A 15,527-nucleotide genomic window follows, 5' to 3' on the forward strand; every position below is an offset into this window, starting at 1 on the left:
GGTAATGTGGCCGCTGGCCACGTAAAAAATAAATAATTAGATGGTTAAACCGAGTACCGCGCTTTTTGAGGGGGTGTGGTTTGGGGGGTTTCAAAAGGTTTAAATCTTGGAAACCGCACAACCTTATATAAAAATAGCAGATCTACAAGCTCATAGCGCGGCACGAAGTGACGCGCTATGAGCTTGTATATATGAGCTTGTATATCTTGAGCTTGTATATCTTTTTTGAAAAATCATGAAAATGTGTACAAGTCTTTGAAATAAATAAATAAATATAAATATAAATATAAATATAAATATAAATATAAATATAAATATAAATATATATATATATATATATATATATATATATATAAATACATATACATTTTGAACCCAAATCTTTGCTTCTGGAGGTCTGGCACAACATATTTCTTGAGGTGGCGGTCCGCACTCCACAGCCAAATACATATGGCAGAGAGAAGCTGCTGTTGGTTGTTGTCAGGTTGTGCTTACTGTTGGAAATGTGTTGAGAATAATAATATCGCTCGCACCTTCCATCTACACTCTGACTCACTGTCTTATTTGTCTGCGATAGCGCTAAGCCTCAGTTCTCCTGAGTTAAACCCATACTCCTCTCTACCCCCCCCCCCCCCCCCCCCTGCAGCTCTCCAGTGTAATCTTTTTAAAGTATCAATACAAAAAATGATCTTGTATAAATGAATTGTACCCAAATTGTTTATTTGTTTTACATTATTTCAAATTGACTAGTCTGATTAACCGATTTTATACTTCGCCATACAACGGCGTTGCACAAAAATAGCCGATCTACTTGTAGATCGACAATTTTTCAAAATGTATTTCTTTTTTGGGCGGTGTAACCGCCCCTATATGTGAGGTTGGGACATTGACATTTGCTGCACTGTGATTGGCCACCCATTGTACCCCCCTAACCCTGCACTGTGATTGGCCACCCATTGTACACCTCTAACCCCTACACATTCAGTGCAAATCTATATTTTCTTTAAGTGAGCTTCCATCACTGTGATGACCACTAGCTGCACTGTGATTGGCTGACTCTCTTCAGCACTGTGATTGGCTAGCGAGACACATGACACATGTGCATAGTCCTATAAATAGGACTCAGACCAAAAAAATTGTGTACCCCCTAACCCTTCCATTGTTAATGCAAATCTCTACTTTTTTCATATCAGCCAATCACATTACAGCTAGTGTCATCACCACTAACTGTAATGTGATTGGCTGACTTTGCAAATTCAGGACTGTGATTGGCTAGCGAAACACATGACACATGTGCAGCCCTATGAATAGCAGTATGGACTTTAAAAAAAAGTCATTTATCCTTTTTTTAAAGTGAGTCATGTTGTGATGACCACACACCGCCCACTTCACACTGGGTGTGATTTTTAATTAATTAAGTGGATTAGTTCATTGGTTCTCAAAGCCCCAGGGGTCCTGGGGGTTGTAGGAGGTCCCCCCCAAAATGTGCCACTTTAACCACTTTATCCATTTATATGTTGGCTATTAAAAAATAGCAGATCTACACGCTCGCAGCGCGCCACTTAGTGCCGCGCTGCGAGCGTGTACATCTGCTATTTTTTGAAAATGTTTTGAAAATTGTGAATCATTTAGAAAAATCTTCTCTTCTGGGGGACCCTGGCACAAAACCTTTTCAGATGTGGGGGGTCCACACAGCCAAATACATCATTTTGGGGCTCCTTGGCATGGCAAAAAGTTTGACAACCACTGTATTGGTTGGATCAACTTATGCACCAACTAGCTGAATCAACAGTGGTCTTTGAGCTAAACCCCCTCCCCTTTTCCTCTCTACCCCCCTCTGCAGGCCTCCAGTGTTACTGCGAGCGCTGCAGCTCCAACTCCAGCTGCACCACGGACGGCGTGTGCTTCGTGGCGGTGCGCAAGTCCAGCGGCCGGATGACCACCGAGCGCAGCATGTGCGTGAACGAGGACGAGCTGATCCCCCGTGACCGGCCCTTCATCTGCGCCGTCTCCACCAAGGACGAGACCGGCATTTACCCCATGTGCTGCAACACGGACTACTGCAACAAGAACCCAGACCCCAGCGTGTTCCCTAGTGAGTTTAACGCACGCGCACATGCACACACGGACACGCACACGCACGCACATGGATTAAAGTTCTCAGTCGCCACCTCTGATTTCAGTCATTTGGATTCCATAGAAGTCAGCATGTCTTCTATGCAGTGGAAGAAGTACTCTGTACAAGTACCTGTTACAAGTAAAAGCCCTGTGTTCAAAATGTTACTCGAGTAAAAGTACAAAAGTATTGGCATCAAAATATATTTAATGTACCAAAAAAAGTAGTAAGATGTTTGAAAGTAGTAGATCTACAAGCTCAGAAGCAGCGCGTTGTGAGCTTGTCGATCGGCTATTTTCAAGTGGTATTGAAAAATTGGAAATACTCCAGTAAAGTAAAAGTACCTCAAAATTGTACTTAAGGACAGTACTTGAGTACATGTACTTAGTTACTTTACACCACTGCTTCTATGGCATCACGTCACTCACCGAAAATAGGCCATCTACAAGCTTTACAAGTTGTAAAGCTTGTAGATGGCCTATTTTCGGTTATTTTAAGATGAAAGAGCTAACTAGCAGTAAAATCCATGTTCAATCTTCCTGGAAACGTCCGCGGACATTTCATAAAAGCAAAGATTTACGCCTCAATCTGCAGTTTCTTCAATTGGTTGGCTGTGAACGTCATCATTTTACATATTGTGCTAAATATATGTTAATTTTATGAAACGGCGCTAGTGTGTGTGTGGGGGCTCCTTTCACGCTGTTTCACAGCCGTGAGATTATATTTTGCTTTAATCCATGCACACACACACACACACACACACACACACACACACGTTTGTATTAGTCTAAAACATTTTAAAAAGGCAATTTCATGAATGCCATAGAAAATGCCCTAAAGCTGAATATAGCCATTAAGTATACAATTCAAGCTTAACACCAACCCCTAAAACTAACATCTACATTCCTAATCCTACCCCTAACCCAAACCTGAATCCTTTCCTAACTGGGGCTTTCTTAATCCATTAAGACCGTGAACGCATCTGTGTCATTTTAAGATTTCTAAGGCTATTCAAAAATAGCAGATCTACAAGCTCATAGCTATGAGCTTGTAGATCTGCTATTTTTGAAAATATGTGATTTTTTTTTTTGCAAATCTTTGAATATTCTTTGCTTCGGGGGGGTCCCTGGAAAAAAATATTTTGAGATGGGGGTCCGCGGCCAAATACATGTCTAAAAAGGTTTTCAAGGACCCCTAAATTGATATGTATTTGGCCGCGGACCACCATCTCAAAATATTTTGTTCCAGGGACCCCCAGAAGCAAATATTGGAGTTAAAAATGTTCGCTTTAAAAATATATAAAAAAAATATTTGCATTTTTGCACATATTTTCACGATTTTTCAAAAAAATAGCAGATCTACAAGCTCATAGCTGGTAGATCTGCTATTTTGGAATAGCTAAAGAAATCTAAAATGACACGGATGCTTTCCCCGGTCTTGATGCATTAACCATACACCAACCAAGATCCTCTTGTGAGGACCAGGACCATTTTTCTCACAATGTCTTTTTTCTCAAATTCTAATGTAGTTGTGTGTGTTCATCAGCCGACCTCGACTTGTCAAACACGACGCTCCAAGACCGTCAGTTTTTAAATGGTGGAGGCCTTTTCCTTTTTTCTACAATGACGCATTTGTCATGATTTTAATACATAAATTTGAATGCATTTGTCAGAGCTGTCCATGGCCTTGGAATGAGATGTCTCAGTGCGGCAATTCAGAAAATTGATCTTTTTCATTTCTCATTTCCGGTGAAAATGACGGTCGGTTCATGCATGTAAATGTGTGAATTCATGCAGTAATAATACCTCCTGAATGATCAAGCATGTATATGAGTTCACAGTGCCTTATTCATGTCATTCAACACACTAAGCACGTAACATTTTTTTAATGAATATATTTTTGTCCAATCTATGATAGAGTGTGTTATAGGGATAATCGGGAGCAGGTCATTATTGAGAAATAAACCCAGACGGGGTGATTAGACACCACGGAGGGGTCTTTATCACCCTGAAAGTGTTTATTTCTCAATAATGGCCTGCTCCCCATTGATTATCCCGCTTATTACACGGCTGCTATTTCTCTCTTCATGTTTTCAAGAACATTCTTGAGAGCAATGTTTAGCTGTAAATTACACGGTGTGTTTATTTATCGCTACAACCTCACAGCACGTCACTTTGTGTCGCACTGCGAGCTTGTACATCTGCTATTTTTGAAAAAATGGTTTGGAAACGTTTGAATAATTTTCTAAAAAAAATCAAACCTAAATCGTCTATTTGTCATTGACACAAAAGGTTTTCATATGGGGGGGTTGTGCGGCCAAATACATACCTACAATTTGGATGGCACGGAACAGTTTGTGAAAAACTGCTTTACAGCATATTGGTCGGGCTGTACGGTTTAGCTCTGAATGTTGTGTAATTCACATATAAGTCCTATTTGCAAAATCTAAAAATTGCTCCTCGGAACACAGGTCTATGGTAGGGTCGGGTAGGTTATTGTGGGCCAGCAATGTTGATTGAATGTGTGTGCAAAGTTTCACCGCAATCGGACGCTGTGTTCATGATTTGAGGCATTTTGTTCAAACTTCAGATGTCAATCTTAGCCAATCAGGATGGAATATGAACAATCAAAACGGATCCATCTTGATCACATGACTATAGATATCATGTGTACCGATTTGCTTGAAATTTGGATTAAATCTGAAGGAGTAATATTAAAACATTTGTATAAATTAAATGTGCTTCCTGGTGGAGCTATAACAGGCGGATCTGAAAAATGTTTCCGCGGTCAAATACATCATTTTGGGGGTCCTTGAGATGGAAAAGTTGCCGCACCACTGATATAGCAACATACTGTTAGGATTTAGAAAACATTTGTAGCGACGGACATGGTGCAAAACATTGTCTCTGCCACGCCTTCGGCCTGTTGGAGACAATCACGCACACAGAATCGTGATCACAGACGGAATTGTCTTCACATGAACGTGTACACGTCTGCATCAACTACCGAGGTAATTTTGGCTTTGGGAAAAATAATGAAACACTATTACACAGCATACTGTCAATAATAAGAAAAACATCACAATGTGATTGTTGACAGGCTCACTTGTAGCGCAGATGACTAGCCAGGGCTTTTAACCCTTTAAGACCTGGAACTCATTTTTAGATTTGAGCTAAAAAGCATTATTTTACACTTTGTGCTATTCAAAAATAGCAGATATACAAGCTCATAGCGCGGCACCGAGTGCCGCGCTACGAGCTTGTAGATCTGCTATTTTTGAAAAATCGTGAAAATGTGTGCAAATCTTTGAATATATATATATTTAAAGCGAACCGTTTTTAACTCAAATCTTTGCTTCTGGGGGGTCCCTGGAACAAGATATTTTGATGGGAGTCCGCGGCCAAATACATATAATTTTGGGGGTCCTTGACATGAAAAAGATATAGAAACATACGTTTTTCAGAAAACTGTTGAGATTTATGAGACATGTAGAATCGGCTTCAGGTCTCAATGGGTTAAATGAAACATCTTTGTTTTCCATACCTTTTGTTGTGGTGATGATTGCGTGCTAAACAGCCACAAGGGAAGTGGAACAAACAAACATCATGAGAGCCAGATGAGGCTCTGTCTCTCACTGTGTGCAACTAGCCTGGTGTGACTGCTTAACCCATTAAATCCAGGAACACATCGGTGTCACTTTAGATTTCTTTGGCTATTCAAAAATAGCAGATATACAAGCTCATAGCGTGGCACCCAGTGCACTCGCTGAAATCGGGAAAATGCGTGCAATTCTTTGAATATATATATATATATATATATATATATATATATATATATATATATATATATATATATATATACACATTTTTAATTCAAATCTTTGCTTCTGGGGGTCCCTGGAACAAAAATGTTTGAGATGGGGGTCCGTGGACAAATACAAATAATTTTGGGTGGTCCTTGTCATGAAAAAAGTTTGAGAACCACTTATAGCAACGTAAGTTTTTGTTCATAATAAAACATTTGTAGAATCCCCTGAAGCAAAGATTTGAGTTAAAAATGTTCGCTTTAAAAAACGTTCAAAGATTTACACAAATCTTCACGATTTTTTAAAAATCTAAAATGAATGGTTATAGCTATAAAAATCTAAAATTAATGGTTATAGCTATAAAAATCTAAAATGAATGGTTATAGCTATGAAAATCTAAAATGAATGGTTATAGCTATGAAAATCTAAAATGACAGTATGCGTTCCCGGATTGAATGGGTTAAATGAGCCATCCCACTGTGATGTTTCGGCCATGTCGCCTTAGCCCCACAGGAAGCTGATTAGTCTTGTGATAGCGGGGATGGTGACACAAGATATTCTCTTTTGAGTACCAATTTGCCTGCAATTCCCTGCACACTCGTGTAGTCTTGTCACTGCTGATCCCCCCCCGCTGGCTTGTCTTCAGACTGGTAGATAGATGCTTCATTGTCCTTGCGGAAATTCATTTTGTACCGAGCAGCCATCAGGATACAAAAAAATCCCCAAACAGAAATACACAATACATAGACAGATCAGACAATACATTGACAGTGCATAGAAAAGGCTACCAGTCATAATTCAAGAGGCATCACATTACATCTTATGCAAAGAACTGAGATGGGGCCTGTTTGTTCAGAAGTCCTATACTTGTGGGGAGAAATGATCTTGAAGCTCTAGCCTGCAACGTTGGCACTGTGTACCGTCGTCCTGATGGTAAAAGATTATATTGACTGGATAACGGGTGCGTTCTATCCCTAACAATGGCTTTACTCTTCCTAAGCACCCGGGTCTCATACATTGCTGCCATGATCTCAAGTCGTACCCCAGCTAACTTGCTGGATACATTGATGATTTTATGGAGTGTGTTCTTATAGTACAGAAGTCCTGACGTCACCCGTCCATCCTCTGGGTTGTAAAGTAATTTCTCTATGGAGAATAACATTGTGTCATCTTAGAATCGTCTCATATAAGAATCGTGGTCCAAAAAATAAACAAACTGTCGCTGCGATATTGTCAGGGAGGTCGCTCTGTATCGTTTATGATAGTCAGTCAGTCACTCATATTTGAAACAGTCCGTTTCTGGCGAAAATGTAACTAATTCGGCGGACTTAACATTAGGGTTTTCTCACCGTCATTTGATGCTTCATATCCATAAGAGTAAAACCGCAGGGGTCATTTGTTTATTTTTGGAACACAGTTCTTATTTGACGCGATATTAAACACATCTATGGGAATTCAGAACGGGGGGGAAAAAACGCGACCCAGTTAGGATGTAGGGTTGTCCGATATTGGCTTTTTTACCGATAACCGATATACCGATATTGTCCAACTCTTAATTACCGATACCGATATCAACCGATACCGATATATGCGGGGATTATTGTGATTAGGGTAAGCTCAAATTTCATATCACACACACCATATACAGTAAGAACTCCTGTAACTTATTTATAAAGCAAAAAAAAAAAAAAAAAAAACATTTTTTTTTTTTTCAAAAACCGATACCGATATTTTCCCGATATCAATTTTTATGCTAATATCGGCCGATAATATCGGGAGGCCGATAATATCGGACATCCCTATTAGGATGTGTAAATTACGTCAGACTTCGGTACTGTAATTTAACTTTTTTTCCACGTTATACTGTCTCGGTCGCGATCATTTTTTTCTTTCGCGAAAGCACAGTGAAACCCTCCGTGATTGGCAACCATCAGGGGATCGATCATACTGGAGATAAATATTCTGTGACTACTTGAAAAGGTAAGAAAATCGAGGCAATTGGGCTATTTAGTGAATGGCAGTGAATGAGTTCATATTCAACCGAAGGAAGTTACTCTTGCACCAACCAGCAAACTCATCCACTATTCTTCTATAGCTTATCTAATCATCCTCAATCAGACCAACAATAGCTGTGTCGTCGGCAAATTTAACAATACAGGTGTCGTGATGGAACCAAATGACCTTACAGGTCCATTTGGTTCCATTTGTACACTCTTCAGAGTTATGGTGGTCCTTGAAATTAAATAGTTGGAGAACCACGGATCTAGGAATAAATCTAAATTCCATTTATAATTGTGCAGCTACAAGTTAGTAATAATAAGTATCTAATATATACCTAATAATTGTTACTGTTATAATTAATACCATTATCATCACCATCATCATCATTTTGATCACATTATATTACCATCATCACCCTCATCACAAACATTACCACCAACATTACCATCTCTGCCATCATCGCCCTTGACCAACCTGTAGGAGTCATTTGTTCTGCAACAACAATAGCCCTCCTCCCCACCTGGCTTCCCTCCCATGAACACAGCCAGTTGTACTCGTATTGACTCTCGGCCAAGCTGGAGGCACCACGCAGAGGATTCAGAGCCCTAGTCTTCACAGTGGTGGGAAAAGTACTCGCATTTCTTACTTAAGTAAAAGTATCGACACTGCAATGTAGAAACACTCTGTTACAAGTAAAAGTCTGGTAATCAAAATGTACTTGTGTAAAAGTGCAGAAGTATTGGCATCAAAATATACTTAAACTAGAAAAAGTAAAAGTTCTTATTATGCAGAATTTCACTATTTCACAAGTGTTCAAAATGTATAAAAAATCTTTGAAAATAGCAGATCTACAAGCTCACAACGTTAGCTTGTAGATCTGCTATTTTCAAATAGCCAAAGTATATAATGCATGTTTTGTAAAAATCTGCAAAGTAAGGATAATTCCTTTTAACAGGTCGTTCATGAAAGTCCTTGCGGTCTTGTTTCCAATGAGAACCTGTGAGCAATTAGGGATTAAGAGTCTTGCTCAGGGACAAATTTCATTTCATCGACACATATGCTGACCTGGCCTGGAATTGAACCTGGGGCAACCAGGGCCTCTGGCTCCCTAGGCGGGCTCACAAACCACTCAGCTATGGCCGCCCCTAAGTAACTAGTAACTAACGTTTTAAAATAATAGTAGTGGAATAAAAAGTACAATATTTGCCTCTGAGATGTATTGGAGTAGAAGTAAAAGCAAAAAATCAGCTAAGTACAGTACTTGAGTGCATGTACTTAGTTACTTTCCACCACTGGTGGCCAGGACATTTACTCTATGCCACCGAAGCGCTCCAGAATGCTATTGACACAACTTTTTTTTCGCAATAAGCCAGGTAATCGCTCTGCAACCCTCACTAATTAAACTTACTTTTGCAAAACTTACTTTTCTCAGAATAGACATTGCAAAGTTAGAGTTAGACTTGCATTTAACACCTCACCCAAAGTCAATTTTTAAAGAGTGCGTCGGCAGCAGCAGTGCCGACGCAAAATGGAGGCCATGACGCCGTGCCCCCTCAGTTTGGCTGCATGCCATTCAAAAATAATATTGTTGATGTCGGGCAGAAACTTAACTTGTTTTCTTCGTTTTCTTTTTACGTTTGTTCATTGGATTTTAACAGAATCATTTATTGCATACATATCCACCAACATATTGCATTACCTCACATAGATCGCCATATTTTAACTTTTTGTGTTTTTTTGTACATTAACACCCCACTTGATCATACTACAGCGTCACACCAATGTAGCAGATCTGCTTCGCTTGTAGATCTGCTGCTTTTGCTGTTTTTGAATTTGAATCCTGAAAAGTAACAGTTTTGGACAATAGACATATGAGGTTTCCACCCGACTTTATCTCAATACAGTATTTTGATCCCAGTGTCTTTGGTAATAATGTATGTAATATTGTTTAATTTCCACATATTCAACAAGTCTCATTAGGATCCAATGAGACCTGGTGTGACCTCATTGTATCCTCAATGATATACACAGCAACAGGTTTTCCCTCGGGTTGTCGAACTGGCAAGGATTAGAGTTGGGGCCGGCGCGAATGATTCATGCAAAGGAACCGGTTCTGATTTATTTGAATTATTTGATTTATTTGCTTTGCACAACAGTTATACAAACATAAGCATAACTTAATAGCTCTTTCCATGGGAAAGTTTACAGTATTAGTTGTTGTGCCGGTGAGGTAAGAAGCCCTGGGGGGCTTATGCGAGTACCTCACCGTTTACATTACCTATAGATTGATTTATTTAATATTAAAAACAAAAAACAATAATGAACAGAAAGAGAAAAGAGAAGAGAAACGGAAAGAGAAAAGAGAAGATAAAAAAACAATAAAAAAAATAAAAACGTCTGTGATCTATAAACATAAGATAAATAAAAATAAAATCACAGACTGGGCAGAAGAGACAAACTAAACCAAAAGAAAATGATTTGGACAAAGCAAAAAACATGATGCTACTAATAGCCATGTGAAAATAGTAAAGATAAGATATTTCAAAGGTCCATACTTAACAATAATTATGGTTGCCTACCATCTAGTGTATTCAATTTACGTAACAGGCTTCTCTTGTAGGTAGGTAGGAAGGGAGGATGTGGTTGCCACAGGTGGAAGTGGGCATTCCACAGCACAACACCTCTACGCATCTACAAATGTCTTCTAGATCCTAATAGTTTTCTGAAAACCGTATGTTGCTATAATATCAGTGGTGCTCAAACGTTTTCATGTCAAGGACCCCCAACATTATATGTATTTGGCCTCGGACCCCCAGCTCAAAATATTTCGTTCCAGGGACCAAAGATTTGAGTTACAAATGTTAGCTTTAAAAAATATGTATCCAAAGATTTACACAAATTTTCACGATTTAAAAAAGATTAGCAGATCTACAAGCTCATACTGCCGCGCTATGAGCTTGTATATCTGCTATTTTTCAATAGCCAAAGTATAAAATTATGGTTATAGCTCAAATCTAAAATGACATGCGTTCCCGGATTGAATGGGTTAATGTAAAAGCACAGTGATGTTGATGTTTTTTTAGAACCAGGATTGTGAACATGCCCCAAGAAGAGAGTTTCAGTTTTATTTTACAGCATACAGTAAATTACACCCAATTAGATAGATCGACCTTTATTGGTCCTGTGTGGGGGGGGGGGGGAATTCAGTCGACAGAGGCAGCACAGCAGTTAGGTTACAGATACAGAGTAAGAGTAGTCCTGTAAGATACAGCAGGGTAAATACCACAGAGCATCTGCTGTGTGAGAACTCTTGGAGGAAACAATGGCCAGTTTCTGCCTACAGAAGGAATTTAACCCCTGTAGCACTCTGGACACAAATGTTTGCCAGCAAACACAGAAAACTTTTTTTTAATTGATTCTATTACTTAACCCATTCAATCCGGAAACGCATCTGTGTCATTTTTAGATGTATTTGGCTATTCAAAAATAGCAGATATACAAGCTCATTTGTGCGGCCGCGCTATGAGCTTGTAAATCTGTCCCTGGAACAAAATATTCTGAGATGGGGGTCCGCGGTCAAATACATATCATTTTGGGGGTCCTTGACATGAAAAAGTTTGAGCACCACTGATATAGCAACATACGTTTTTCATAAACCATTTAGGATTTAGAAGACATTTGTAGATTTGTGTGTTCCTGGAATTAATGGCTTAAGTACCAAGTCTTTTTTTCTTCTCTTCCAAAGCCTCATTTCTGTAGTGTGGATCACGCTCCAGCACTTGGGCCGAGTAGTAACAGAGGTACAAATGGTGTTAACAGGCAGTAACACCGCAGACGGCTTATAGCGATAGCTGCCTGGCTGTGAAAAAAAAGCCTCAATATCCTCTTAAGAGATATTGTGTGTGTGTGTGTGTGTGTGTGTGTGTGTGTGTGTGTGTGTGTGTGTGTGTGTGTGTGTGTGTGTGTGTGTGTGTGTGTGTGTGTGTGTGTGTGTGTGTGTGTGTGTGTGTGTGTGTGTGTGTGTGTGTGTGTGTGTGTGTGTGTGTGTGTGTGTGTGTGTGTGTGTGTGCGCGCGTGAGCGTGCGTTTGTATTACTATACTTGTGGGACCTTAATGTCCCCACAAGTGTAGTAGAATTCCAGTAATAGACAATGTGAGGACCATTGTCCTGGTCCTCACCAGAAAGAATATAGTTTTATTGTTGGAAAAAAAGATTTTTAGAGAGATGCTTAACAATTAGGAAAAAAAACTCTGGTTAGGATTACACATTTAGAAGTTAGATTTAGGGATTAGAAAGATGCTTTATGCTGATTTAAACTTGCTGATTTAAACTCAGTTGCTCGCTGGTGTCATGCACCGAAAAATAGCAGATTTAGATCGCGTCGCAGCGCGATTTTTCCGGCTTCATGCGTACGTTACATTTTTTTAATTTATTTTAAAATATGGCATTCATAAAATCGGTGTCCAAAAATCTTGATATCCTCACAGATTTAGTAATACAAACCAGAGAGAGAGAAGGATTATCCTGACATCTAAACAAACTCTGACTTCACTGTCTGGCGTTTAGTTTTCTGATCACGATCTGTAAGACCCCTGGTCATCATTTGAAGTAGCAACATCAACAGAAGGGTAGAACATCAGACAAGACAGGCTTTGTATCACTGCCCCAGCAGATGATAATCCTCTACTGGTTACGCCTTGTGCTACTTGATTCGCAGCTACTCCCCAACAACTATGGCAAGCTTGTTTCAACGCCTGGGGTGGAATAATAGCATTGTTTTTGACTTGCAGATTGCAGTCTTTGTTTTTCTTACTACGTGTCTCCTCTTTGCTTCTCCCGACGCTGTCCGTGCCTTTTGCACTTTTTCTTTCTTTCTCATTTAATCAGTCGACTCGAGTCTTTCTTTCTCATTTTCTTTCTTTCTTTCACACACCTACCACTCACAGACACTGGTCACTGGCCAGGCATCGGAGAGTGAATGTCCTCTGTGTGGACGACTGTCAAAGGTCCAAACAAGTCTAATAGTACAAACATACGTGTGTGTGTGTGTGTGTGTGTGTGTGTGTGTGTGTGTGTGTGTGTGTGTGTGTGTGTGTGTGTGTGTGTGTGTGTGTGTGTGTGTGTGTGTGTGTGTGTGTGTGTGTGTGTGTGTGTGTGTGTGTGTGTGTGTGTGTGTGTGTGTGTGTGTGTGTGTGTGTGTGTGTGTGCGTGCGCGAGCGAGCGACACGCATTAGAATTCTGGTCCAGCTACCCCAGCAGGGAGGCAGATGGTTTGTGGATGAGCTCTGCTAGTCCCTACTTGGCCGGTGGCTAGCAGCAATTCCATCCAAGTTCTGCCTCGTGAACAGTATGCTTTGCCCTCTGTATCACCTTTCAAACTCTCTCTCTGTCTCTCTCTCTGTGTGTCTCTCTCTCTCTCTCTCTCTCTCTCTCTCTTCCCCCCCACAATCCTCAGTCTCGTTTACTTTCTCATGATGTCAGTTTGTATCTACTCATCCAAAGTCCCTCGGACACATCGAATCGCTATCTTTGAGGCATTTTAGCATCATCAGACGTCGGAAAAATGCCCTGCTGTCGGGGTCGGACAATGTCACCATGATGTCATGGACGATGTGCCATGACGCCGTGGCTTTTATTTTGGCGATGACCTTGACAACCACCTGCCCAAGTGACATGTTACTTTGTGTACAGTATGTCTGTCGGCTACGTTCTTTTCATTAGCTTCAAAGGTGGAATTTTGCTCCGTCACTGCTGCCATCGTTCATCAAAGTTGTTGTTGACATAATGACGGAAAACACACCGGTGTCCATATTAACACATCGAGTGCCAGAGGTTTTTTAAAACGGGGTACATCCAGTGCCAGCGTTTCTTACCGCTTACGCCGATCTGTTGCTGGACGACTGGAACAATAATATTTCGACCGCGATCCGCCATTGTAGGGTGATCGTCCGTCGAAAATGGCTTGTTTTGACCACTGTAAAAAGTATGGAGATATGGACCTTTTTTTCCATCCGTCCATTCCATTTTAAAGGGTGCTAGGATCATACCTAAGTTGCGTTAGAGCGCCCCTTGTGGGAGAAAAAAAAAGAAAAAAAAGAAAAAATGGACATTCTCGTTTATGGCACTCAATGTGTTAACGGCCTTGCAGATACTCACTAGAATTCGTCTGGTCTAAACAGAATACACAAGATTTTTTTACTTTAAAAAAATATATTTTTTAATGTTCTTATAACTGGCTTATAAGAACATTTACAGTAGCATGTCATTCACAAGCGGTGAATGGCGGTTGAATGTGAGCTTGTAGATCTCAATTTGTTTGCTATTTTGCGATGCAGTGAGCTTGTAGATCTGCTATTCTTTGCTATTTTGCCATGTTGTGAGCTTGTAGATCTTCTATTGTTTGCAGTTTTGCTATGTAGTGAGCTTGTAGATCTGCTATTTTATCTATTTAGCTATGTAGTGATCTCGTAGAGACGCTATTGTATCCATTTAGCTATGTAGTGAGCTTGTAGATCTGCTATTGTATCTATCTTGCTATGTAATGCGCTTGTGTAGCTGCTATTTACGAATACCTTGTACCTTGAGATTTTGACACAAAAAGTTAGAAAAACGCTGGTATAATCACTCTTTTTAGTCTGGTTGACCCCCGTCCCCCCGTCCAGAGTCATATTTCACTTTGATTGGAAATTCACTGCACAGGCGACGGAAGTTTAGTTCTATTCTCTAGGAATAGGCTATAACTTTTCTCAAGCACCCCAGATGGAACGTGTCACGACTGACGAATATATCCCCACGCCGCTGTTATTTATCCGCCGGCGATGTTGTTTGATCCGCGCGGATCTCGCCGCCCTTTGACGGGGTCTTGATAATCCCCCCCTCCCCCTCCCCCTCCCCCAAGAGATGATTTACAAAACAGTTTGATTAGACCGTCAGTCGCTTCATCTTCAAGAGGATTTGACATTTGTCAGCGAGCTGACAGGTGGATCACTGTCGTGGTCGGCTTTCATGTCAAACAGTGACGGTTTCCTGAGGGACTGGCTTGATGACGAAGACCACCACAACACAGCCCACCCCTTGCCCCCCAGGGACTTTATTTTTATCAACGTGTTAACCCATTCAAACCGGGAATCTGTTTTTAGATTTCTTTTGGCTATTCAAAAATAGCAGATCTACAAGCTCATAGCGCGGCACCGAGTGCCGCGCTATGAGCTTGTAGATCTGCTATTTTTGAAACAAATTAGCAAATCTTTGAATATAAATATATATTTTTAAAGCGAACAAAATATTTTGAGATTGGGGTCTGCGGCCAAATACACATCATTTTGGGTGGTCCTTGACATGGAAAAAGTTTGAGAACCACTGATATTATAGCAACATACGTTTTTTCAAAAAACTGTTAGGATTTAGAAGACATTTGTAGAATCTACAAGCTCACAACGCGTCGCGATTGTGAGCTTGTTCATCGGCTATTTTCAAATAGCCAATGTTTAAATGGGGCTAAAGTGGTTACGTTTTATAATAACAATCAAAATCTGCAAAGTAACTAAAGTTTTCAAATACTTGTAGTGGACTATAAGTATAATATTTGTATCTGAAATGCAGTG

At 40.1% G+C, this 15,527-nt stretch overlaps 1 protein-coding gene across 1 annotated transcript in view; it reads left to right on the forward strand.

The window, feature by feature from the left end:
- tgfbr1b (transforming growth factor, beta receptor 1 b) overlaps nucleotides 1-15,527 on the forward strand; it is a 102,038-nt gene that overhangs the window by 43,487 nt on the left and 43,024 nt on the right. The window contains exon 2 of the mRNA XM_084049024.1: nucleotides 1,844-2,095. Within this exon, the coding sequence (XP_083905150.1) occupies nucleotides 1,844-2,095 (252 nt within the window). The remainder of the gene's footprint in view (nucleotides 1-1,843; nucleotides 2,096-15,527) is intronic.

Source organism: Gymnoscopelus microlampas (assembly GCF_963454915.1).
Source record: "Gymnoscopelus microlampas genome assembly, chromosome: 22".
Taxonomy (NCBI): Eukaryota; Metazoa; Chordata; class Actinopteri; order Myctophiformes; family Myctophidae; genus Gymnoscopelus; species Gymnoscopelus microlampas.